The sequence below is a fragment of the Sander vitreus genome, chromosome 22 (assembly GCF_031162955.1).
Source record: "Sander vitreus isolate 19-12246 chromosome 22, sanVit1, whole genome shotgun sequence".
Classification (NCBI taxonomy): Eukaryota; Metazoa; Chordata; class Actinopteri; order Perciformes; family Percidae; genus Sander; species Sander vitreus.
Genome location: NC_135876.1, coordinates 16,991,364 through 17,017,501, shown reverse-complemented (window position 1 = coordinate 17,017,501; position 26,138 = coordinate 16,991,364). Strand labels below are relative to the sequence as shown.

The following is a 26,138-nucleotide window of genomic DNA, read 5'->3' as shown; positions in this document are numbered from 1 at the left end:
CCGTTGCTCCGTCCGGAGCTTAGCACCACTCAAGACGATTGTAATTGATTTAAAGAAATGCCAATAAACCAGAGCACATTTTTTTCCCATCCCGGAATGCTATGTGGACTAGACAGACCTTCCTCCGCAGCGCTGTGGAGGAAGGTCTGGCAAAGCGAGACTAATCTGGATGTGATCTGGAATCTAGCGTCCTTTTAAACTAAACTGAGAACACTTTTAGAAGCTTGGTTGGTTTTAATTATTATTTTATTGTATTTTTTCTCTTGCACGACTAAAACAACTTCTCAACGAACACATGTTCCACCAAAACAAGTTCCTTCCCAAGGCTTTTGCATGAGGCACTGTCATTGTCCGGGGCTTAGCGCTGCCCAAGACGATTGTGATTGGTTTAAAGATATGCCAATAAATCAGAGCACGTTTTTCTCCCATCCCAGAATGCTGTGTGGATTAGCCAGACCTTCCTCCGCACACTGTGGAGGAAGGTCTGGCAATGCGAGGCTACACATACACTGTCACAAAAACTGACTAAAAGAAACTTAACATGATATTTGTTTAACAATAGTACAAACTGCAGTCACAATTTACAATAGACGTGAATTAGCACCTCTCTGACGCAGTCTTAACAAAAACTGATTGATAAGCTTCACAAAGGTATTTAGTGCAGCGAGATTGCATTATAAAGTAAGGTGTCCCTTTTATTCTGTCCATCCCCTGAATGCTGCATACAGCATGTGGTCCACTGACAGGTAATCGTTTTCTGCCTTTTTTCTCCCCCACAGTGGATTCTGATTATGTGCTAATGTAAGAGAATTACTGTCCTTATCTTGCTTGCATTGGCTATCTCACGAGGGCAAATGCAGGGCAGACTGCTCCCGGGTGTGTGCCTAATCTTTCACAAATTGTTTTCCCTATCGTGTTTGCGATGCCCTATTTGCAACCAGGAGGGCTACATTGTAACTCGACCATTTCAGGTGTTGTTTGAGAAGAGCTAATAAGACGCGTTAAGGCCCTGAGCAAACAGGGGCTCTGGGTAGAGTGCAGGTCTGGGCCCAGGTGACTCAGAGTGCTGGTGGCGGCTCGTCTCCGCAGCCTTGAGCTTTGGAGGGGACGTGCCTAAGAGCAGCTAGTTGCTTCTGTCAGGCGTGTTCCAAGATAATTTCTGGGGGGAAAGGCAGGTGGAATGGTCAACAGAGCTGCTGTGTTCCCTGCACTGCAGCAGAGCTTAGGGCGACAGTGGCGACGTGCTTTATCTCTCTCAGAGCTGAAAAGTGGCACATCATGAGGGAAATTAATTATTAACGCAACAAAGAGGAACCAAACAGGAGGAAGGAAAGACGGCTGAATGAGAGGTACTGACCGGGGTAGAAATAGAGATGGAAAAAAAAAAACATTTATCCGACTCCATCCCACCCTGTCCCCAACCCCAGTCACCTGAGCCTCTCCCAGATCGTTGTTGACCACAGTGAAGTTGAGGCCCAGCTCCTCCACGTCACCCTCATAGCTCTTAAGGAAGAGGAGATTGCGGTACATCTCTGGGTCCAACGATGCCAGGTGGTGGATGTCTACTTCCGCACTGGTCCCCAAAAGTTTGGACAGGAAGAAACTGGCAAAGGGCAACTCCACCAGCATGTTCTCATACAGCGCCTGTAGAAAAGTGTGGCTGTTAACTGGAGGACAACTGCAGGACAAGGATACACTTCATTCTTGTAAATTCCCCCACAAACATCAGTCAATCAGTACAATTGAGGAAATGCTCTGAGCATTAAACACAGCGATTGTTTATTGCTTGGGTGTCACTGAATAAAACATGATGATTAGATAACCGAGATAACTAAATGGACTGCAGCCTGCATCAAGTGGCAAGCATAACACTACTAAGTACATATTCAAAAATCAGATTACAACATACATTATACAACATTAAATTTGCCTACTACTCTTATATCAAAAAATCAAGTGATAAGATATTGAATCTGGTCACATCAGAGTGACTGAGAGCAAAACACAGAACACAATCTATCTAAAACACACAGGCTTCTGTTTCACCCGCCTCAAACTTTATAAATGCCAATTCTCACCTTGACCTCAAATGCCATTAAGAACCACAGCCGGGCAGGTGACTCATAAAACCCAAAGCTAATGTACTGGAATAGTCCGAAAAAGAACCCGTTGGAGGCATTAAAATATACAGGTCTTTATAAATGATAGCGCTAAAAACCCTGACCGCATCAGCTAAATGGATTATAAATCTAGAGGATTTCCATAATGCATGCATCTTAAACACACATGCACGCATAAATCACAGCTATTTTCTAAACACAGGTTAATTGCACAACTTCAAACATTGTCTATTTTTTATGCAAAATAATCCACTTAGTATTTCTCTCGTGGCCGGTGCTCATTTCAGACCATATGCGCCGCGTGGCCCCTTGAAACCTATCAATAACACTTATGCCGGGAAGAGGCAGCAATAAGTATATGGAAAAAAATCTGTAGCCTTATTTTTTCAATGCCACTTACTTTATTTATGGGTGTTTATTGCCAGAAATTGTGCCAAAATGACTTGGGCTGGAAAGAATTAATTATTATGGCCCAGCCTTTTAATATAAGTGAGTGCAGTGGCAACGCAATTAAAGCAGATCGCGGCACCATCAGGTGGAATAAATGCCAACAACATAGCAGGTGCATTCTGTTAGCTGCCAAATACATTCCTTAATTTACAACATTAAGAATCAATAAAATTATAATGCCTTTCAAAAGCATCTCTATTAATAAGGGGGGCCAACCTCACACACCTCTAACGGGAACTATCAGTCGCTGGAGTTCAGGGAGAGGAGACTGGTGGGTAAGGCGGGAGGATGAAACTTTCATCACCCTCACAGTTTACGGAGTGGAGAGGCCACTGCTGATGAGGTTGGAGGTTTTGTACTAATGAGAGACGAATGAGGCACAAAGAGAACCTCCTGCAGGTCTATTACATAATGAGAAATGTGATTTTGACAAAAACCATGTCAGCAAACACTCCCATCAAGATTAAATTAACTCTTCAGTCTAAAGTCTGGAAGGATAGAACCACAAAAGCAAAGAAACCTGTTTTCACATTTCAACATTTGTGGCTTAAATCTTTCAGCTTGTCAGCTGGGTGGACAAGTGAGGAAGAAGGATGATGGCCGGCCTCTATTCTGATGTTCAATCCCATTTCAGTGAGTACCCTAGACAAGCCACTCCTGCCTGTAATACATCACCTCCACAACAATGGCACGCCTCGGACATTAATTAACAATATTAATCTCCCGTGTCCTTTGAGCCGCAATGTGCACAGTGCACACTGCAGCCGTGGTGATGCAATCCCAATCTATATAAACGGTTGCCTTTTATCCAGGCAATAACGGCACTAAACAAATATCAATACACCTCTCAAATGGCCACTCAAACGTCCATTTTTATGGAGAAAGAGGAACTTAAGGTAGGGTTAATTGAAAGTCAAATTCAAATTAATTTCCCCTCGCCTAATTGCCTGAACCATTAGCTATTGGGAGTACAATATCGAGGGAGTGGGGGCCGAGAGCTTCTAGCTGCTGATTGATCATTTCCCACTTGTGAAGAATACAGAGAAGAAGAAGAATAAAAAGAAGAGGAGCAGAAGGAGGAGTTACGATGATCTGATAAGTGGACCGGACCATCTTGGACCGAGCAAGAGAGAAGCGACCTGGATGTTCCTGACTGTAAAACAGATCAAAATGCTATTACCACATGCTTTGAACGCTTATTTATGTCCCGTCTGTGTGGGCTCACTGATTTAGTGCCAGCCAAATGCAATCACTACACAAACAAGAGGTAGGAATCATCGGCTAATGGAAGCCCTAATTGAGAGGCGACCGATTGTCATGAGGTAATTCTTCTCCGGGTTGAGATGATAGCCCTCCCACGAGGAAGGCATCTTGATAAACAATCACTACCACATGCATTAAGGATGATTTAGATACATTAGGCTCTAATAAATAGTGCCATCCGAGGAAGGAAGCGACAGAAAAACAATGCCGTCAACAGATTATGCACAGGGCTAATTAACAAAACTAAAGCTTGCACGAGCGCCAGGTTAAAGTTCTAACCCCAAGAAACAAATTACGGCAATTTCTCCAAACATCGTCAGTTTCTAGAACAAACACCAAAACAACCCCTACATTTATACATGCAGCGACACTGACTGCTATTTATCTTAATTGACATATTGACCACCAAATCAAGGCAGTCTGTGACTAAATCTTAGTATTTCCTTGATACTTTTACCAACAGCTTTAATATCTTTGGACATTCCTCCTTGTTTAAGGAATTTTTAAGTTTTTCTAAAAGGACATTGAAATATCTAATATCATCATCATTATTAGATTTTACTCTGGAGGCTCACCTTTCCAAGGATCCTGCCTAGAAAATAGTAATGCCTCGTAAAGGAGTCTCCGATCAGCATCTCCGCAGCGGGGTTGGGGTACAGCAGGCTCTCGTTGGTCGCCTTGAAGAAGCCCTGGTTGGGATTAAAGCCCGACTTGAGGAGCTCATTGAGGAACTCGCGAAAGATGCCGCCACCGTCAATGCCGGCCTCGTCCAGACCGTGAGCATTCAACAGATGGACTCTAATCCTTTTCTTCAGGTCCGGTTCTAACATAGGGACACAGAGCATGAGGAGGAATTTATTAAGGTACAAAAAGAAGAGACAAACAAAACATTGTCCAAGTTATTGGTCCCAATACACTGTATCTTCACTCTGATAAATGTGGCCAAGAACTCAGTAATTTTCATCCTTTACATTATTTTTAAGGATTTTCCACCAGGAGAATCAAGTCGAATCTCAGGTTGAAGAGGAACAATGCGGATTCCGTCCTGGTCGTGGAACAACGGACCAGATCTTTACTCTCGCAAGGATCCTGGAGGGAGCCTGGGAGTATGCCCAACCAGTCTACATGTGTTTTGTGGATCTGGAGGCGTGGCCGGGTGCCCGGGAATGCTGTGGGTGCTGCGGGTACGGGGTGAGGGTCCTTCTCAAGGACCATCCAATCTCTGTACGACCAAGAAACTGTGTCGGGTTCTCGAGCGTCGTCGGACTTCGTTTCAGGTGAGTTGGCCTCCGCCAGGGGGCTGCGCTTTATCGCAATCCTGTTTGTAGTATTTATGGACAGGATATCGGCGTAGTCGAGGTGGAGAGGGTTTACGGTTCGGTGGGCTGGGGATCTCCTTCGCTGCTTTTGCAGATGATGTGGTCTATTAGCATCATCGGCCTGTGTGACCTTCAGCACTCACTGGATCGGTTGCAGCAGTATTGAGCGGCTGGGATGAGGATCAGCACCTCTAATCCCGGAGGCCATAGTTCTCAGCAGGAAACCGATGGAGTGCCTTCTCCAGGTAGGGAATGAGTCCTTACCCCAAGTGAAGGTTCAGAGTACTTGTGGGGTCTTGTTGGCAGTGAGGGGACAATGGAGGCGGGAGATTGGTGGGAATCGGCTGCTGAGTGCGTTATTACGTAATTTATCGCACCGTTGTGTGAAGAAACTGAGCCAGAAGACAAAGCTCTCAATCTACCGGTCAGTTTTGTTCCTACCCTCACCTAATGGTCATGAAGGCTGGGTCATGACCGAAAGAACAAGATCCCAGGGTAAGCGGCGAAATGGGTTTCCTCAGGAGGGTAGCTGGCGTCTCCCTTAGAGATGGGTGAAGCTCCAGTTATCGTGAGGAGCTCGAGGAGTAGAGCCGCTGTCGCTGCGTCGAAAAGGAGCCAGTTGGTGGACCCGGGCATCTGGTAAGGATGCCTGAAACCTCCTAGGGAGTGTTCAGGCACGTCCAGCTGGGAGGGCCTCGGGAGACCCAGAGTTCAGGTGGAGGATTATATCTCTAACCTGTACCGGGCCGCCTCGGGATCCCCAGTCGAACAGGTTAATGTGGCCCGGGAAAGGGAAGTTTGGGGTCCCCTGCTGGAGCTGCTACCCCCGTGACCCGACCCCGGATAAGCGGATGAAGAATCAAGTCGAACAGTCTAATCTGACAGTATCTGCAACTTCGAATAGTTGATGGTAACCTTCATAGTTTGTAATGGTTCTAATCCCATCCTCAAATGTTACAGGCTTGGACACAAATGTCAGGTTCATATTAGTTTTTAACAATAATTCAGAATTACTTGACGCCTTAAAGCTACTTACTTAAATGGGTTTCTGACATAAAATTAATTAGGAAAAATCAGGAACAACATTTGTCATGTAGGAGGCTTAATCTCCTAGCCTGGTTGACACTAGACCCTTCTCAGTTGGAACAGAGTGGGTCTGGGGAAGGTTCATTCACAGCCCATTTCCAAAGGAGCGTCAGCAAATGCCTCTGGGCACATTTGGATAGTCCTTCAACCAATCAGACCAACGATTCGGGTGACGTAGCAGCGACAGCGGCATCAACGGGTTGCTGCGCTTCGGTTGCCGTCATGTTGAATGTAAACAAAAAGCTGCTTGCCATCGCTGCGCTATCACCATCGCCCGCCGCAACGGTTGTGATTGGTGCCTCGATTTGGAAAAATTGTAAATGGTCTTGAGTGGGCTCTTGGCCAGACGGACTTGCAGAGCAAATCTCAAATTTGCCGGAAGTTTGTCAGGGTTTTCCCAGGCTATTAATCTCCTGTAAATCCCTGTGAAATATAACCTCAGGTTTCATCAACAGATCCCTAATTTCTAATACTATTTGCAAGTTATGGTTGTAGCATAGTATAATTAATTATAAAATCATTAAAATCTGGGCAATGGGCCAATGCAAACACACTCCATTTGTAATTTCACTTTTCTTATATTGTCTATGTACAATATCAACATAATTTGGTATATCTGCAAATGTCTATTTTATTCTTTTATCCCTCTCATTTTTTTACTAACACTGCCTCTATGCTATCCAGTTGATTGATGGTATTATACTGTACTTTAATTTTAAACTCCATTGTATTAACTTATCTAGGGAAGGTTCACTTACAAGGCCTCACCTTGTTCTCCATTACATATTCTTTAAAACTTGGGCTAGCTGTATTTGCTGCTAAATATAAATGTAAAAGATTACCAACAAGCAACATTTTCAATGACCTGATTATTCATTTAAACAGAGAAAATGGAGGTATTCCAATACCATTTAAATCTAGTGTTGTTTTTTTCAACAAACATTTTGCAAGAAAGCACTTTTTTGACCTGCAGAATATTCAAATCAAATTCTATAAGAGGTCATCTTTCAGAATAATTAATGTACAGTGATAAATCAAGGCAGCTATAACTTATAGACACATAAATGATATAGATCATGTCTTCAGCCCAGGTCTGCTACTACTCTTTTTAATCAGATTGTCCCCACCGAAGTGCCCTTTCAAATTCAAACACAAAAAGAGGTGACTTAAAATAATTGATTCTGCTTTTATGTGGTCCATTATAATAATCGGAACCACAATTATGCTTTACTGAAATTCAATATTCTGCACAAGGAGAGAGCTGACCTTCATTTTTAATGCTAACCGGAACCTTGATCCTCAAAATTATGATTTTATAGAGCACAAGAGCTTCAGTAACATAGTCATCTGCTACACAGTGGTTCTTCTCCTCTTGAAACTGTACTTGTCATCTTGAAAATAAAACATGATATCACAAAGTGTGCTGGCCTTAAGTATTTAACACAACGAATAATGCACATGTAAAATGGTTATTTTATTTGAACTGTAAGTGATGCAAGTCGTACCGTTTTCTGGAGAGAGTTTATCGTAGGCATCTTCATAGATGTAGTTGCGTCTGATGGTGACACTGATGCCATCAGGGAATGGCCCATCCCCCTGCACGTCCCGTTTGTCAGCATAGATTAACCTCTGGAAGATCTACAAGACAGATTCAGCCCAGTAGCAGGGTCAGTGACAAATCCGTTCAGTTGTACATGTTTTTAATTCTGAGAGTCAATTCTACTATATAACATTTATGCTTTGTCTTTGATCAGCTTTTTTGGCAAGTTATGCCTTTTTTGTACTTTCGAGCAAAAAGAGACAAAAAAAAAAGGTGGAAAAGGGTATAAAAAGCAACAGAAGACTGGTGATCATATACACTACACACAAACTATCTCTATCCAAAAGAAAGGCACCACTAACCAATCATAAATAGAATCAAGGCAGGTGTCTGGGGCGAATTTTAGACAATAAAAAAATCACAGGGACCTTATCTGTAAGCTCGACCAGCTGGTAATGATATACTAACATGACAGATGTACCAGCACACCTGACTAGACATCAGTTAGAAGTTTGCCCAACATCCTGTGGATAATACTGGCAGAACTAATCATTGTTACACCAATGGCTTCCCTAATTTATAAACAGTACACATAATAGTTCATAATACTTCAAAATAAGATGAAATACTTGCATAATAAAACTATAGTTTTTATCAATTTACTACCCATGTTTAGTCACACAGCTTTTTATACGATTGGAAAAATTATGCAGCACCATTATGGTCTACTGTAGCACTGTTTCACTTCCAAAATAGGATGTCAAATGGATAATTGCATGCATTTTTAGCATATACAAAACGTCGATAATATGCTTATCGGCAACAACGCAATTCTTCAGAGAGCCCTGCAATACTCAGTCCTCATACAGCAAACAAACATGTTTTTTGTAGTTGTGAATGGGTAACGGTGCATCACCTTGACTCGCTCTTCGAAGGGAACCACGAAAGGGAGTTCTGTGAGGATGGCCAGATGTCTCTCTTCAGACACAGAAAGCTGTGGCGGCTCTAAACCAACTGCAGAAAGACAGAAAAAATATCAACGTGTTAGAGCATTTCATTCTTTTTCTCCTTTTGTCTACTACCCAAACATTTTACGGGAGAAATGAAAATAACTTTTATTTTATGTTAACTTTTAACAACTATCTGAATATATATGATATATATATATAATAGACCATAATGTATTTAGGACTTTCACAAGGCAAAACATTTGGTCCTCTTCACTTCACTCCATCAGTGCAGTGTATAGAGATCCTTTTTTTTTTCACTGTAAATTCAAGTTGAACGAAAATCTAACTGATCAAAAATAGCATCCAGAATTGTAGTCCCAATATTTTGATCGTGGTAATTACTTTTCCAAACACATTTAGACATTCACATCTTATGATGGTTCTATCATAGATTTTTTTTATTTAATAAGAAAATAACATGTTTATCTTGGCTACTGGGCCTTCATCATTACTAAGTGACATTGACACATATGAAGATTATTTTGTCTTCCCGGTCAACTAAAAGTGGACAGGAATTTATCTGACAGGGATTAAAAGCCTTGCTCAGGGAAACTTTATCTGGAGGAAACTTCCCAACATCAGGTGTCCTCTGCGTGTAAAACTCATCTAACAGAATCATTACCTTGCTCACTGCTAAGCTCTGTAAGTAAGACCTAGTCCACTGTTTCTAGGCCAGCCATTAAAGACATTTCCATCCATCCTACACCGTTTTAATTAACCCAACTGTGAGCTGCCGGGCTCTATCCATTAAGCTGATGTTTGTTTTGTATTAAACTCTGGGTTTAGACTGTTTAGCCAACACAACAAAATTGCCACAAAAGCTAAACTGCTCTTCGGCCTCCTCAGTTTGCGTCCACTGCAGCTCAATTATTCTGCTCAATTAGTCAATCTGATCTGCATTTTCCCATCAGGTTTCCATCTTTGAGGAGAAATATGGCCTCTGAGTGGTCAATAAGTTGCTCATTCATCAGCCATGGGCCTGTCCATTTAAGGAAATGAGAAAAGGCCAGACAAACACATGGACCAGATGTGGCTGAGTTCATCAGGTACTTTCACACTAATTGAATTTATCCCATACAGCCTGTGAGTGGGATTAGGCAGATCATACACACATTGTTATCAGCTTGTTTTCACACCATACTTCACAGAAACCTGGGATGGCTCAAAGTGAGCCAGATGAAGCCCTGCCTGCGTCAGTGTATTTTCCTCTGAGTGCCTAATTGAGTCAATGAGGAGAAAATGTGGTAATATATCTAACAGAGAAGGTTAATGACTTTTCTGAGTTTTATCCAAACCCCCCCTCCCCTTGTCCCAGTGAAGTGCTGTGAAAGAAATCTTTACATTATAAGGCTTTTTTAAGGCACTTGTTTAGGGAGAATCATGTTCTAGTCCTACATCGATGGACAGTTCAATTTTCACCCTAACTGCTTCCCTCCATTTACTATAGATAGAAACTAAGGAGATGACTCCTAGCTTATATGGGAAATAATATCAACGCACATCTCCATAGGATAGGAAAAGCAAACATAGAGAAGGTGACTTCGGACAGCAATTAGGACGATTTCTTGAACTCTTTTTTCAAGCTGAAACAAGCATTACAGTATATCATTCAAAATATTTTATTCATTGCCAATGAAGTAGCTCTGTGCTGTATACCTGTACGACACCCATCGAGTTGCTTATTAAAGTTACTGATTAAAGTTACAGCTGATTAAAATACTGCATAGAATATTCTAAGAGAAGAAAATTGCCCTCAATTTTTTTTTATAAAAGGTCTCAAAAGGTTTTTAAATGTTTTTCCTGTCATATTTGTTTGCACACTTAACAGCAAAACTTGTTCTTTCAAATTGCATTGGGCTACCCAAAGACCCACATTTAACTAACCAATATATTTTTTTGCTATTGCTTTTTAGATCAAAGTGGGTTTGTAACAACAAAAAACAGTTAACAGATTACACTACCATCAAGTGTTGACTGAAGTGGTCCAATGCGGCCCATCCTTCGCGTTCTCCACACATGTCTCGCAGAAGGGACGTACAACTGGGTGACCTGGAGAGAAAAGAAGCAGGGAATGAAAAAGATTTCTACCAGTGCCTTTGGTCTAGATTTTCAGAAATCAAAGCTCTGAATATCCTCCTAGATAAAAAAAAAAAAAAAAACAGCAGCCTTCTTTTAAAACACCCCTAAAACCTATTTTCATAAACATATTGTTCCTGATTGTTAATTCATATTGTTTGTGGTTATTTAAATGATCGAGATTGTTCTGTTCTGGTTTAATCTCTGTGAATCACTTTGAAACATTGTGCTATATAGAGTGCAAATAATTATTAATAATTTATTAAACTGGATAATTAATCAACCAATCATACAAAGTGGTGTGTGGATGTCTGTCTTGCCTCTCTTACCATTTTCTTCTCTGCTTAAAAAAATATTTTAATGCGCATAAAAGACCGCCTCCTACCTCTAAACAGAAAACAGCTGTCTTCAGAGCTAAAATACACCGTAAAAAGCTTTTACCTGACTTGAATTTCTTCTTATTTTTAGGGAGAATTCAACAGAAAAAGCCATAGTTCTTTGAATAGTCACTAATTTCAACCACTGTGAGCAACTCATATCAGGAAGCTTTGTGAATACAGCTCCAGATTATCAGGTGTTTTATTCACAGGTTTCAAAATAAGGCCCAAATCTGACATATCACATCCAACAATGAATACATAAAAAAACCTAAACAGCTGTGATGACAGTCAAGTACCTTATCTGCGCGGATGTTGACCTCCTCGGAAAGCCAGTGACCTGCTGGACAGAAGGGTCGTCTAATGTCGCGAGCTTTCACCATCTTCACCAAGTTAGTGATGACCTGGGTAGTAGATCACACAGACAGACAGGCACACCCATACACACATCACATTAACATCTCTAACTCAGGCAATTATATCCCCACAAAATCCACTTCATTGTAAGATTAAGAAATGTACATTTTAAGTACTTTTCAGAGTAGAAAACACAACACTGATGATAAAGAGGTTTCTCTGTGTATAGGCTGTTCAACAGGATGAGGTGCCTTCGCTTAGAGAGGGGAAAAAAAGCAATTTGAGAATTCAGCCATTAGTGCGCCATTTATGGGGAGTATAAAAGAAAAACGATCTGTGCCGTCCCTCAATGTCCAGCCCTGTTAATTACTGGCGAGGTCTGCTGACATCAGCCATCAGAAAGAGAATGCAAAAGACAAGGCAGCATTGGTTCACAGCACTGCAAGCACAAGCATGGCTCTCGACTGGCCTGCCGACGGCTCAGGATTACAATAATATTTCAATTCGAAGTTATGTTGTGACTTTGTAACATGCACAGAGCCATTTCATTAATGTAGGCTACACTGACAATCTGTACTCTGAAGTGATCTCAACTATTACTTGCATGTGCTTGAAAAGCTATCCAAATATGCAGATCTGTGATATAATCAATGAAAATGCATTCTCTACAAAAAATAAATCATTTTTTGTGTTTTGAACAATGTCTACTTGGCACAATTAAAAATGAATATCAATTTTTCCCAGCAGGATTTCGGTCCAGGATTAGGACTGAAAACCTTAAAGTGACACATTTACCGGGGAAACTTTTAGGTTTCGCATTCCTTCGACTGGAGATAATGGGCTAGTCCTGTCAGACATCCGCTATATAACCTCCAGCATGTCATTGAATGAAGATTCATTAATGGAGCTGTTATGTCTGCCATAACAGTTATAGTCAGTCCATTTCCATATAATACCCAGGCTAGATTATTTCAATCGAACTGTTCTTTTCTAAAGCACGTCATTTTCATAGAGCGACAATCAATGGCGGCCAATCGCTGCGAGGCAACCAGTGTCCGCAATTATGGCAAGTGCAAAATGCTGTAAAAGGCGCGTGGCGATGGGTTTGGAGCAGGCCTACCCCTTGACTCTGGGAATGAATAAGCATTCCTTAATTAGCCCATCAGGTTAAGTGCAAGCCTTAATGGGCCTTTCCCAAACTCCGGCGTGACATCGTTCTCCAAACATAGCCAAGAAGAAAGTTCCATTAGCAATATTAATACAAGCTTAGTTGATCATTTTCATTCAATTAACTTCTTTCAATTAAATAGATAGCTCGACAATGGAGGTGATAAAAGATGGGGAGGGACAGCTGATGACACGAACCAAACATTAGCGTGTTAGGGGTCAGCAGCGTTAAACCGACTGTAAATCCCACCGTTCAATTTGGAAAATGCATTTCCCCTGCTCCCCACTTCTTTAATGGGTCGTTTTCGCTGACAAGAGGCCTTTGAGCAGATCTTTTATGAAAATTCCCGACGTGCTCTTCGCGTATTTGCCACCTTTTACAGAACGCCAGTGTTAACTTTTAAATCCTTCTGTCGAAGACTAACAGCCAAAAACAAAGATGCTTTATTACCGTTTTCTTGATAGAGAATGGAGGGAAGGAAAGGGGCGAATTGGAAGGAAGATGTGGAATGGGGAAAAAGAGCCAAGGAGAATAAAGGTAATGCTGTTTTCTGCCTCATTTCTTCTGGGTAAATAACCAATGGATGACCTCCATGGCAGCGCTCCACCTTGTCTTTGCCTGCTCATGCATACATGCTTGATTTCCACTAACACAGAACGCATTGGGTCACTATACACTCAATGCACAGAGGGGCTACACAAGGATGACCCCATATGTGTCACATTTCATGATTTATGATTTTAGGTATCAACAGAATCAGTTTTTTTTGTAAATGTTGCCCGTACATTTTTGCCATAAGAATGAGACAATGGTTCAATGAACCAGAAGGATTCTCTGTGTGCATCTCACTACTTAAAACTTCCAACTTCAGTTTTCAAATCATCTACTAAGCAGACTTCTGTGTGTGTTTGAGTTGACAAAGTGTGAGTATATGTGCAAACACACATTGACAGAGCGGCCTCCCAACCCCTCCCACCGTAATCCCCATGCTGAATTAAAAGACAAAGCAAAGAGAACAGAGACAACCACGTTTTAAATTGATACAGTGTAGAGTGTTGTTGTATCTTTAATACTGCATCAGTTTTGACAGCACTCCCCAAGTAGAAATCAAGTAAGCAATTTGTGGGCAAAATTAAGATTATTTTATCATCAACTTAATGCTGACAAATTCAAATATCTAAAGAGCCATTATTTTTACTTAATGTCAAGATTGGACTGAAGAAAAAGAAATTCAGTTGCATGCCAGGTGTGATTACCAAACATCAGTTATTTGACAAATATGAAAGAGACTGCACATTCAGCTGTAACGTGCAGGTAGCTTTATACATCTTACCTTGAAGAGCTGTACCCAGCGTTTCTGCTCGGCCTGGATCCGCTGCTGAACCGCAGTGTTTGTCTTGACACCCACACTGCGGAAGGCAGCCATATACTCTTCGCGGTGCTCTGTTTTGGTCTCGGGGTAGGCCAGCTTGATGATTCCCAGGCACGCGTCCCTCAGACAGCGAGACAGAGTCACCAGCTCTAACAGCGTGAAGGGCATCATGGAGGACTGCGTCTGACCTGTTGAGAGGGAGAATGTACTTATTGTCTTTTACATATATTGATTTTCACATTTACATGGTAGCAAGACAGCGTTTCACTGCTGAAACAACCGACAATGACAATATTATTTTTTGCTAAAACCACTAAATGAGGGAAATTGGAAATTGTACAGAATAAGCAGCTCCTGTACGATGTGTCCACCAATAAGACATACATTATATCCAGCAATGGTTAATTTTTTTGACAATGTATTCATTTGTAAAAAGAATAAAAAGCTTGAGGGTGCAAAACAATTGGTAAAACAGATGAAAAAGTTTACTACCTTCTAGTTCGTGACCGAAAAACTCGCTGTCGTGCACGGAAATAAGCGAGTGGGAAAAGAGAGAGCTGAAGAGATAGAAGAGGGGAATGATGCGGTTGGAGTCCTCAAACGACATGGGAGACCCTCGCGAGATGAGCTGTAGCAGCGGCACCATGGAGCTGAGGGAGTAGACAGAAAGAAAGAGGCTACGTATGAGGCACATACTGTACGTACACAATGGTACATTTGCCAATGATCAGCTTTGAATTAGCTCACCCAGTGATCATTTTTGTTGTCATGGAAGTTATCAGGTACCAAAGATGCCTCAGGAAACGTGCATTGAAAGCTAAACTGTACAAAAGTCTGCAGAGAACAAAGAAGCAGAGTGACACATTTTATTAAAACATTTATTTTGATAAAGTATGCAGCTCTTATCAACAAGGCAACATGAGTTAGAGAGCTATTTCAATCAGATGACACAAGAACAGTAAAATTACTTTCCGTCAATCTGTCTGCTATGTTGAGATTGTTAAATCTGCCCTGTTAACCAAAGGACACAAGTAAAAGGGGGGAAAAAATAAATGACACCGTTAACCAACATTTCCCTCATAGAATTTTCTTGGCCTTTCTCTTCCATTTTATACCTTGTAAGGACCGAAAAAAGATTAAATGAGCCATTAAGCTTTATTTAGGCGAGGCACCTTCCATTAGTAAACTAGATGCTGGCGAGGGTACCCAGCTCAGGTCATAAACAGCCCTCTGGTTTCCTGCTGGAGCCCCATTTAACTTAATGGCCAAGGGAGCAAGACAATGGAGGACGGAGGAGGAGGGGAAGCCTGGCCCTCGCTGTGACCTCGCAGCGCCAGCATGCTTCCACACTCACAGTGAATTACATGATAACACTGAGGAGGGCCCACATACCTCGCTATAGTCGCTGTGCACTCAACGGCCTGTGGCACCAAGGTGTGAAGCTGCTCTTTGTTCAAGTGTATGTGTGTGTTTGTGTGTACTCCTAAATTGCATGGCTTTTCACACAGAGGGTAAGTACAGGTGACAATAATGTGGTAAGTAAGCTAAAAGGCAAAATAAAGCACCCTTGCATATAATAGGCCCTTGTTTAAGAGTGACAGTGCTGACACCTATAAGGATGCTTGCATTTAATAGGACAGCATGGTGTATTCTCAGGAGAGGAGAGGAGTAAAGGTCAGTTGAGAAAAAGAGCTAAGCGACAAAAAGAGAGAAGAAAGTACAACGAGAGAAAGAGTGACTATATTTGCTGAATATTCTCATCTCAATGTCAATGTTCAAAATCCCATTCCACCATTCAATCTACCAAAACTCCCAAAATGGAAATGAGCATTAGGAGCAGAGTGTCAGACAGCCCACAATCCAGCTTGAAAAATGGTTTGTGCCGAGCACACACCATCTGTCAGTACTACAAGGCTCAGGAGAGAAGCATGGAGTAGTGCTGTGGGCTCATAACTAGTGATGTGGGTGTTTGATTGAAATGGGAAACAAAGCACTAAATGCCAGATGACATGCTGATTTACGGCCTGAGAGAACCCAAACCCCCATTTCAATCATGGAATGAACCACTAATAAACAAAGTCAAGACATCAAAAGGGGTTGCATGTGTGTGTGTGTGTGTGTGTGTGTGTGTGTGTGTGTGTGAGATAAGCAGCTTGATGAATCATGCCCAGATCATTTCATTTTGCAGTAATGAAAGAATCTCTGTTCAGCAGAAGAAAAAAAACAGCAGAAAAAAAAAATAGATTTGATACCATAAAGGCTAAACGAGTGAGTTTCCACCTAAATACAAATTTATTTTGCAGATTTCTGTATTAACATGATAAACATCATTATCTCATGACAACACAAAAATCACAGCAACCATTCAAAAGTAAATGAAGGACCAAAGCTCAACTGCACTCACTTTCATCAGAGCGAGCCCCATTAGCAACGGAGTGTTACATTGGGTGAAACCAATCTCTCAAAGTGAAATTACACCAAATATCCAACACTAAACAAATAAGATGAAATCAGACCATACCCACTTGACCAAATCTGGGCTAAGTACAATTAGCAAAGCAATCAAAAATCTATTTAGTTCCCGAATCATTGTACAGCTTTTAAGTTGTCCTTTTAAAAAAATCATTTCATGAGACATTTTACATATTTATTAAAAAGGCAGTGTGCCGGGCTGGCTGGACGACTGGCCAGCCTCTCTTTTTTTTGCTGTAAGAGCAGTAAATCAAGGCAGGGATGCAATTTGCTCCCCTTAGACTCTTGTAAAGCTATCCCATCCACTCCTGCAGTGATTAATCTTTCTCAGTGAGCTAATTATTTTGTACAGATATCCAATAATGATGGAAGACGAAGGGCAGGATTTATGGTAAAAGCGAAGAGAAGGAGGAAGCCGAAAAAAAATTAAGGGGAATGGGCGATATTATACACTGAAATTCCTCTAAATTCTGTTTAACCATTTGTAAGCAATGCTTCAAAATAACTAGTTGACCATTGGACTTTAGCATCACATGTCAAGTTTTTTATTACTGAGGAAGCTAATTTATGTTTATTCTTTTAGTTTTGGGGATGCTAGGGCTTAAAAAGAAGTAAGATAGTGTTGTAAACGTGATATGAATCTTAATACAGCTACATCCCCACCCACACATTTACATCAACTGGCAGCACTCCTCCTCCTACTTCACTGACAATTAACTAGAGCAGGTTGACCATCCATGAGGCTCAGTCTGGATCACCCCCCCGTCAGTAAATGCACCATCCACCCCCCCCACACCACCTCTGACATCCTGGCCCTAATGTAATCAACCTGAGAAGGGGTAATTGCCCTCATCCAGAACTGACAGCTTCCCTGACATCTCTGCTTCTTTTGCCGGTTGTAAATGCCAGTGGGTGCAGACCACTGATAACTGCCTGCCTCACTTCACCGTTATTTACATTACTGCTTACAGCGCGGAAACACATAAAGACACAGTTTTCCTCTCAATCAGGTAAGTGTGTAAACAAGCTCTCTGAACGCAAGGCTGAACTCGACAAGACGTGTAAAATGTTATGATATGAAATAAAAATCAAAAAGGCTTTACATTTGTTTTTTTATGTAATGTTTTGATTCAGAAACACCTGCTTTACGATGAGGTGTACCTTGGTTACAGTTACTATATTTAAAATAGCTAAAGTATTTTATGGAAATTAAGGAAGGATGCCTTTCAACCTCTTAATGAAGCCCTTTTTTTTAATGAAGATACATTATAAAGTTTTCTTGTCATTTGCACGATAAAGCAATAATGACATACTATACTATATTGATACTAAAAAAATCCTGTGTTGTTCTGTGAGGCCTTTCAGGTTCTTCCTAAAAATAAACAAGTCCCATCAGATTTGTGTATTTTTACCTGACTTTTGGCACCATGAGGCGATGCTGAACCATGAGCGTGTGACAGATGGATGCCATCATGGTGAAAACCTCCTCGCTGGCCGAATCCCTCCACACCAGGTTCAACAGGGCGTTAGTCTGATGCTTAGTGTCCAGCTTGTGGACACACTCTTCTGTGATCAGCTGCACAGAGATTCTGCTGTCATCCTGATAGAAAAGGAAACATGTGGATTAGACGACTGTAAAAACAAGATAAATTGCCATGCTGCACCAGAACATTAATACGTATTTGTGACAAAGTAAAGAAATTAAGTAAAAATCACAGTTCAGTTTGTCATAGGGATTTGGTCAATTAATATTATTTTTTTCCATTTACATTAATTGATTGTAATGGTTACCAGTGCTCTTCCCCTAATCTTGGTAAACCATTACCATTTTGTGTATAGGTATATGTTACGTTACATTACATTACATTACATGACATGTCATTTAGCTGATGCTTTTATCCAAAGCGACTTACAATTGCTATATATCAGAGGTCGCACGCCTCTGGAGCAACTAAGGGTTAAGTGTCTTGCTCAGGGACACATTGGTTGATGTATCGCAGTGGGATTCGAACTGCGCCATCACCACCACCACTATATGTGGTATGTCCATGTGTATGTATCATACCTGCTTGGGTGGTGGATGGATGCCGGTCTCATCGTCATCCTCTGAGTCACTGGTAACTTCAGGCCTGCTGCTGCTCTCTGACACGGGCAGCAGCGGCAGTAGTGTCTGCAGAGCCCGGAGGTACAGCAGGAGACCCTCCTCTGACAGCGAGCCTGCCAACACACACCCATCACTATTAATGTTTACACCATCATATCTTCATCTCCATAAATCAAAGTTCATACTTTAAATAAGTCATATATACGGAGTGCGTGGTACAAACATTGGCCTTTGTGCACACCTCTATACTATGCCACCCACCTAAGCAGTTCTCCCCTGCAGAGAGGACAAAGTAAAACACCCACGGTGCCCGGCTCTGTGCTGCTGAGGAGGAGCCGATGGTGGCCTGGAGGGAGCTCAAGAAGGCCTCGAATGGAAACGACAGACGGACGTCCGACAGTGCCGGGATAAAGAAATGAAAGATCTGCTCGGTGAACGGTGCAGAGATAAACTCCTCAGTAAAGGCTGCAAATACAAACTGCCTGTAAGACAACAAACAGACATTAGACAAGTTAACGAATTGCATGCTAAGGGTATCATGACATGTAAAAATTTAATTTCAAAAAGGCATCAAAATACTGTATGTTCATATAGATATAAGCTAAGATGGTAGGGTGCTCTAACATCACCCTGCCCTTTCTGCAGCGTGAGTGCTCCAATATTGTGTCTCCAAACAGAGCTGCTTTGTGTGACCCAGTCACACACATCTGGTGGGCCAAGTCAGATAATTAGCTGTTAGAGTCAGTGTGTACACAAGTTTCTCTCACTCCCGCCTTGCTTTTCTTCAAAGAAGAAAAGAAGTTGCCTGTCGTTTGTTATTAAGAATGTCTGAAACTGAGGGCAAACAGCCTGATATTCTGCACCCTGGCTAGCGAGCGAGTCTAGGGGCCTTTTATGGCTTGTTGTAAATTGGTCTCGAGAGCAATTACTGTTTCACCACTGACTAGAGGGGACAAAAAACTGCTGGAGTTTGTCTGATCAGTTTAATGGATGATTTTTAAAGAATTCACAAGGGACAAAGACTTTCCTTTCCTGCTATCATGACGTTGTCTTTTTTCTATACTCAAAAAGCAGCAATTTGGTAGGTCTGCAAACATCACTAAATTTGAATGTATTAATACATTCTTATCATCCTATTATGTGACGAGATGTACCATCTGTCAAAGTATTTGCTGCTAGTTCTGTTCATGTTTCATTCCATTTTATCAGCTTTTTTTTTTTAGCAACTTCCATGTTTTTTTTGTGTAATCCACTGCAACTCTTCCCAGCAGCAACCTCTGAAATTATCTCTCAAAAAACTAAATAGGATTTTTTATATATATATATATATATATATATATATATATATATATATATATATATATATATATATATATATATATAGAGGAGAACCAAGTAAGGGTGACCCTAATGAATGTCATATTTCTTTAAAAATACATAATTTATTTTGGCTATTGAAATTAAACTTGGCATGTACATTCTGCAGTTGAATTTTGCACACTGCCAAAAAAGAAAGCTCCTGCCACTATCTGTATCCCTGATCTAACAGTTATTTCAGTCTGGTGCTGTACCTTGCGCCGGTTGTGCAGGAGGAGTAGGAAAAGTGCAGAGGTTTGAGGATGTGCTCCAACAGTGTGCTTGCCATAGGGAAAGAGGGAGAGTCACTGTACTCCAGACTAGAAGGGAGCCTGTGATTCACAAGAATATACAGCGACCTGTAGTATCCTAAAGAGAAATACAGAGTGAAATTAAGATTCAAAGATGATGTTAAGACACCGGGTCATTTTTTATAAAACATCTACTAATATATTACACACTTTACATAAACATAAGAATCAGTAAATGTTCCTGTTTGCAGAGTGGAAGTAAGAGTTAAAGAAAGTCAACGGTCAGCCATTTGAGCTTTTCTCTGTGATACACCAGATGTAACTTGCTCTTAAAAACAGCATCAGATAAAGTCTTGTATATAATGAGAATGTAAAAGGAGAAGCAAGGATAACCTGCAAAATTATTTACATTTTATATGTAAAAGTTGGGTTAGCCAGTTTACATGCTTAGTTTCCCTTTAAGACATTGGAATGCAGTTGACATAGTGCCAAAAATGAAACAAGATGCTTTGTGTTGACGAGTATGAATAATTTCAAAAGTGTACTTGAAAGGAGTCATACTTCTGGGAAAATGTAAACACTAAGAGATGTGCTTAACAGCACAGCAATGTAAAGACTCAGGTGTCACTGCTCATGTGCAGACAGAAATAGTCCAACACACTTTGGACCAATTTATATTGACACACATTCACCATCTCTTTACAACCCTTGATGTTTGACAATTAGGCCTTAAAAGGTTTATTTGTGTCAGTGCTACAGTACACGCTGGAATAAGTTTGCAATACTGACTTTTTGAATCCTCCACAAAACTGACAGCAGACTCAACAACAATATATTTTGCAAAAATCATGGACAAGATAATAATGTCAGTGCCGATTTTATTTGACTTACCAGTCTGTACCATATAGTGCAAAATCTGCTCGAGTAATGAAGCTACATAGTTAGCATCTGGAATAACAGGAAGATAGGTTTTCTCTGAAGAAAAGATGTCTAGCATCCGCATGGGAACCGTCACATTTAAACTGTCATCCTTGCAGTTCTGTAGGAGTCTATGGAGACATAAACAGGGACACGTGAGATGGTACAGTAACAACAACTGCAGCTTTCTTCGGTACCACGTGTTTATGCATCCAGCAGCTAAAAATATGAATCCATTATTTCTTTTTTAAGTACTGTACCTGCAGCAGAAGCCTAAGATCCTCTTGATCTGAAACATACATGTCTGTCTCTGTGGGCCCACCAACAGCTTAACAAACTGACCGTTGTGTTTCACCAGATTCTGGCACAACCATATCTTGAACACAGAAACAGACACAATTTGTAAGATCTACATTTGACCTCTGGCAATAATGGCATCTGTGAAACAATCAATATGTTTATAATTGAAGAGCATCAAAGGCATATCAAATTCTCACCAATTTATGTGCATCCACACTCTGTCTGTAGAAAAATATGAGTTGTCTTGATAAGAGGCAGAGACTAGGACCGTCCAAGACATGCTGAGCTCCCCCTCCGTGCGTCTGGCTGACACACTCGTCAAACCTGGCCCTCTGGATGGCATACTGGAAGAAAAAGTTAAAATGTCATGTTGCAAATGCTTTGTGTGCACAGACTTGTTTGAATATCATAAACACTACAAGTTTACCAAAAAGTTAAAGCTATAGTAGGCAGTTTGCAAAAAACGCCAGAATGTGAAGTAGAGTGAGACCTCCTCCAGTCACTCCCATCAAACGAGCGTGGACATATGCACCGGCTTCATACAGTAACCTGTATGAGAACTAGTCATCTATTTCATCCTGATGCCGTTATATAGCAGCAATTCTATGAGAAATACCGTCCTGTTTTCTTTGTAAAGCCCTTTGATATGACATACTGTGATTTGAGGCTCTAGCTAGCTACAGAAACATGTTGTTGAATTAGCCGCAGCCATGAGCTATCTTAGCAGAAGGCTAAACTAGCAGTGTGTCTGCTGCGTTTTCTTTCCCACCGCCTTTGGCGTCTCCCTTATTCGGATGGCAGCAGTAGGCGGTGCGACGGCTTCGGCCTCTGATCCTCGTAGCAGGGTGCTGCCATCCAAACAAGGACACACCGCAGGAGTAGTGAGAGGAAATGTTAACAAAATGAAACCGATATTCGTGCTAGGCTAAAGGCTAACCCCAGCAGACCAGCTCTCCGGACTGTTTTCAAAGCAAATGTCCGCTCCCTGGACATAAACTGGACTACATTTTTATATAATTTTGTTCCTCTATGTACTGGTTATAGATGGATGACAATAGAGTATCTCTTATTATAGTTTAGCCTTGAATTAGCTGCAGCCCTGAGCATTTGGCCATGGTTAACAGAACTTTCACTGAAGGGACGTGCATGCGCATCTGCATTTGCAGAACAGCTAATAGGAATGCTCTCTCTCTGAAATTACCTGTGATTGGAAAAGTCAAATATGTTCTAAAGCCTTAAAAAACAGAGCCAATGAGGAGGTGCAGAAGTCTAGTTTCTCTCTTAGACCACTTGAATTACAATATGCATTTTAGCACATTGTAGTAAGCTAAATCGATATTGAAATATCATAGCAATAAATTAGATCTTTACTGGATTACTGTGTTGCAAAATGACATGCAATTAATGAGAAAAATGATGCTGTGTTGCAGAAAAACTGCTGTTTTACCATTACTGAGTATAATTCGGTGACATTTTATGATTTGAATCTACTTAGTATGTGTTACTATTTAGTTGTTACTTAGAGTTATGTTGTAAATCATCTCCGTGGTGCAACCGCTTTTATTTTAGAAATGCATAAATCACAAGTTAGTAGTAATTTACGTTAAAAGGCTAAGTTTGAACTTACACACAGCTGGTGCAACATGCTGCTGAGCTCTGACAAATGAACTAACTTAAAAACTTAACTTGCTTTGCTGATGAAATTGTAAAAGATAAATCTTTTGTCCAAACTGTCACTTCCACAATTTAAAGAGAAATATTTCATATCTCAAGTACTTTTAACCATATCTACTCCTCATAACTAAGTGGTATATGACCAAGAACTAGAGCTGGGCAATATATCGATATTATATCGATATCATGATATGAGACTAGATATCGTCTTAGATTTTGGATATCGTAATATGGCATAAGTGTTGTCTTTTCCTGGTTTTAAAGGCTGCATTACAGTAAAGTGATGTCATTTTCTGAACTTACCAGACTGTTGTAACTGTTCTATTATTTGCCTTTACCCACTTAGTCATTATATCCACATTACTGATGATTATTTATCAAAAATCTCATTGTGTAAATATTTTGTGAAAGCACCAATAGTCAACACTACAATATCGTTGCGGTATCGATATCGAGGTATTTGGTCAAAAATATCGTAATATTTGATTTTCTCCATATCGCCCAGCCCTACCAAGCACAACAGAGAAGCAAAAATAAGTGTATTATCATTAAGTGAAAAACAGTAAGATAAATATTTATTTTTTTACATTGACAAATTAACTAATCCCACACATTTAGTAAAACCTTACTGTTGAGCAAACTGTATTCATAGGCAGCAAAACTAAAATAACTGAAAAATCAACCACACAGCAAGTAATTATAATCAGACTTTCTGATTTGATGTTTGAGCACCCTGTGCAGAGGCCCAATTTAGATTTCTGAAGCTAGATACACTAACTATTCCTTGTTCCTAGTTTTACTCTATTTTAAAAGTTGTTGTTTTACTCCACAACAACAGGTAATAATACAGCTAACATTTCTGATGCAGAACTAAATATTTGATTGACACCTGATTGACTGAAAGTAAAATATGAAATCTTAAAAACAGGTCTGTAAAGTTCTTGCAGACTTACCTGTCGTTTCAAGTCCTGGTAGCCACGTATGTAGGACTGAATGATAATGGCATTCTTCAGTCGTTTTCTTTCATCCTAAGTAATAAAAGAACACACCTAAGAACACACCTTCTTTGACCTTACTCTTTTGAACTGCATGCATTTTCACTTAAATTTGTAGTGCAATGTAGTGGAAGTAAAACTGAATTCTAATTGTAGAAACATTAATGAATCCTTCAAATAAACACATAACAGACACAAACATTAAGACCTGCTTTAGCTTGTGAACAAAGCACTGCACAAACTTGGTTAGCTACCTCTCTTTTTCTTCTTTCTTCTTGAGTGCGGTGCAGCAGAGAGGATTTCTCCTCCTGAAAAACAACACAAGAACAAAAGAGAACCTGAAAACACTTTAAACAATAACATACTTTGTGATTATTGCTTAGCATAGATATGTGAGAAATGTGACTATTTGTTACCGAATCATTTCACTCTGCGAAAAGTCAAAAGACACTTACCTTTTTACTTGCTCCTCCAAGTGATACCTTGGGTCTTGTCTTGAAATCTCCCTCAAAGCTAAACATTGTTAGATTTTTCCCATTGACTAATTCAGAGGTTGCCACGAATTTCTGTAAGAGAAAATGAAACTAAAGTACTTATCTCATAATGGAGCAAACACTGAAACAAATAACGAAATTAAACAAAAATGACCTAACGACTCTTCACTTGGCTCCAATTTAATAATATTAGTAATACAAAGTTTATTTAATATAGCACCTTTTACAGAACAAAATCACAAAGTTCTTCATAAGAGTAAAATTGTTAAAAAAAACAAGACCAAGAAGTGAGAAGAACGAGCAATGAAAAAGAAAAACTAAAACTTAAAAACAAACAAAATTACAAATAATTCGCCTAATTGAGTATTCAACCATAACAGCAAATACCTGTGTTTGCCGTTTGTGCTTTATATGTCCAAATAAAACAGTCATGAACGTAAATGTGGGACACTTTTGAACGACAACTCGGAAGGTTAACTTCAGCTAGCTAGGTATCGGCTGACAGCTTCAGCTTGGCTGCAACAATAGTTAGCTAGCCGGTTAACTTAGCTAGCTAATGACTCAGCAGCTGTCAGGAGCTAAACGCTGCTGTTCACGTTATCTGACCCCAAGCAGCAACGGATACACCACATAACAAAACATTTATTGATGATATGTCGCAGTACTGATTCATACATTTGTGAGAAACATGATTTTGTTGACGTTAGCACTGCAGCTAGCTAGCAGAGCAGCTAAGCACTCAAGAGAGGCTAACTTTACGGGGGGGGGGTATTCCTATCCGCATGTCCTTCTTGATATCGCTCATATTACAGGACACTCATCTGAGAATTAGAATCGTTTACCTTTGACTTTTGAATTAAGGTGTGAAACGGGCACAATAACTCTGAAAAGGCAGTTTAGGTTAATCCAAACGTCAAGTCTTCTTTCCCTCCTCTCTCTAGAAATCAACACAACACAGGGAACAGCAAACTTTACTGTTTCCGGTTCCTGCAATGTCAGGGAGCTGATTGGACAAAAAATATGGCAATCATATCCGACTTAAACCCGCCTCTCACCTAGACGCATTGAGAAGGTTCTGTGATCAGTAATTTTCAAGATTAAAGAGGAACTCCACATTAAGGTTTTGGTTTAATAATCTATTTTATTGTATTTGCACTGTATACATAATCACATAGATGCCTGTTAGTGTATAATGTTAATACAGGTGTTTTTTCCAACAATACATAATACACTTTTGCTGCTCAAAGCTAGATAGGCTAAATGCATCTCCTTGAAGTTAAAGGTTAGGCTATAGATAAAACTATAGAAAATAAATGGAAGGACTGTTTATTAGTGAGCCTTTTGAAAAATTATACTCTGGGGTGTAATCAAACATCTATAGGACTACCCAATCATCTTTTACTGACTCAAGAAATGGTTTCATAGGACCTTCGTTA

The 26,138-nt window shown here is 40.4% G+C and overlaps 1 protein-coding gene across 1 annotated transcript in view; it reads right to left on the bottom strand.

Annotated features, from left to right (window-relative positions):
* Positions 1–25,666, bottom strand: part of ube3c (ubiquitin protein ligase E3C) — a 32,219-nt gene extending 6,553 nt beyond the window's left edge. Inside the window, exons 1-20 of the mRNA XM_078280295.1 lie at positions 25,545–25,666; positions 24,664–24,774; positions 24,463–24,516; positions 24,167–24,241; positions 21,737–21,883; positions 21,500–21,615; positions 21,213–21,370; positions 20,286–20,439; positions 18,976–19,196; positions 18,676–18,827; positions 18,023–18,210; positions 14,886–14,972; positions 14,631–14,788; positions 14,100–14,326; positions 11,541–11,645; positions 10,750–10,837; positions 8,695–8,792; positions 7,744–7,876; positions 4,409–4,656; positions 1,432–1,644 (exon numbers count right to left, since the gene is read on the bottom strand). Coding sequence (XP_078136421.1) covers positions 1,432–1,644; positions 4,409–4,656; positions 7,744–7,876; positions 8,695–8,792; positions 10,750–10,837; positions 11,541–11,645; positions 14,100–14,326; positions 14,631–14,788; positions 14,886–14,972; positions 18,023–18,210; positions 18,676–18,827; positions 18,976–19,196; positions 20,286–20,439; positions 21,213–21,370; positions 21,500–21,615; positions 21,737–21,883; positions 24,167–24,241; positions 24,463–24,516; positions 24,664–24,729 — 2,688 coding nt within the window. The 5' untranslated portion in view covers positions 24,730–24,774; positions 25,545–25,666. The remainder of the gene's footprint in view (positions 1–1,431; positions 1,645–4,408; positions 4,657–7,743; positions 7,877–8,694; positions 8,793–10,749; positions 10,838–11,540; positions 11,646–14,099; positions 14,327–14,630; positions 14,789–14,885; positions 14,973–18,022; positions 18,211–18,675; positions 18,828–18,975; positions 19,197–20,285; positions 20,440–21,212; positions 21,371–21,499; positions 21,616–21,736; positions 21,884–24,166; positions 24,242–24,462; positions 24,517–24,663; positions 24,775–25,544) is intronic.
* Between the last annotated feature and the right edge of the window lie 472 nt (positions 25,667–26,138).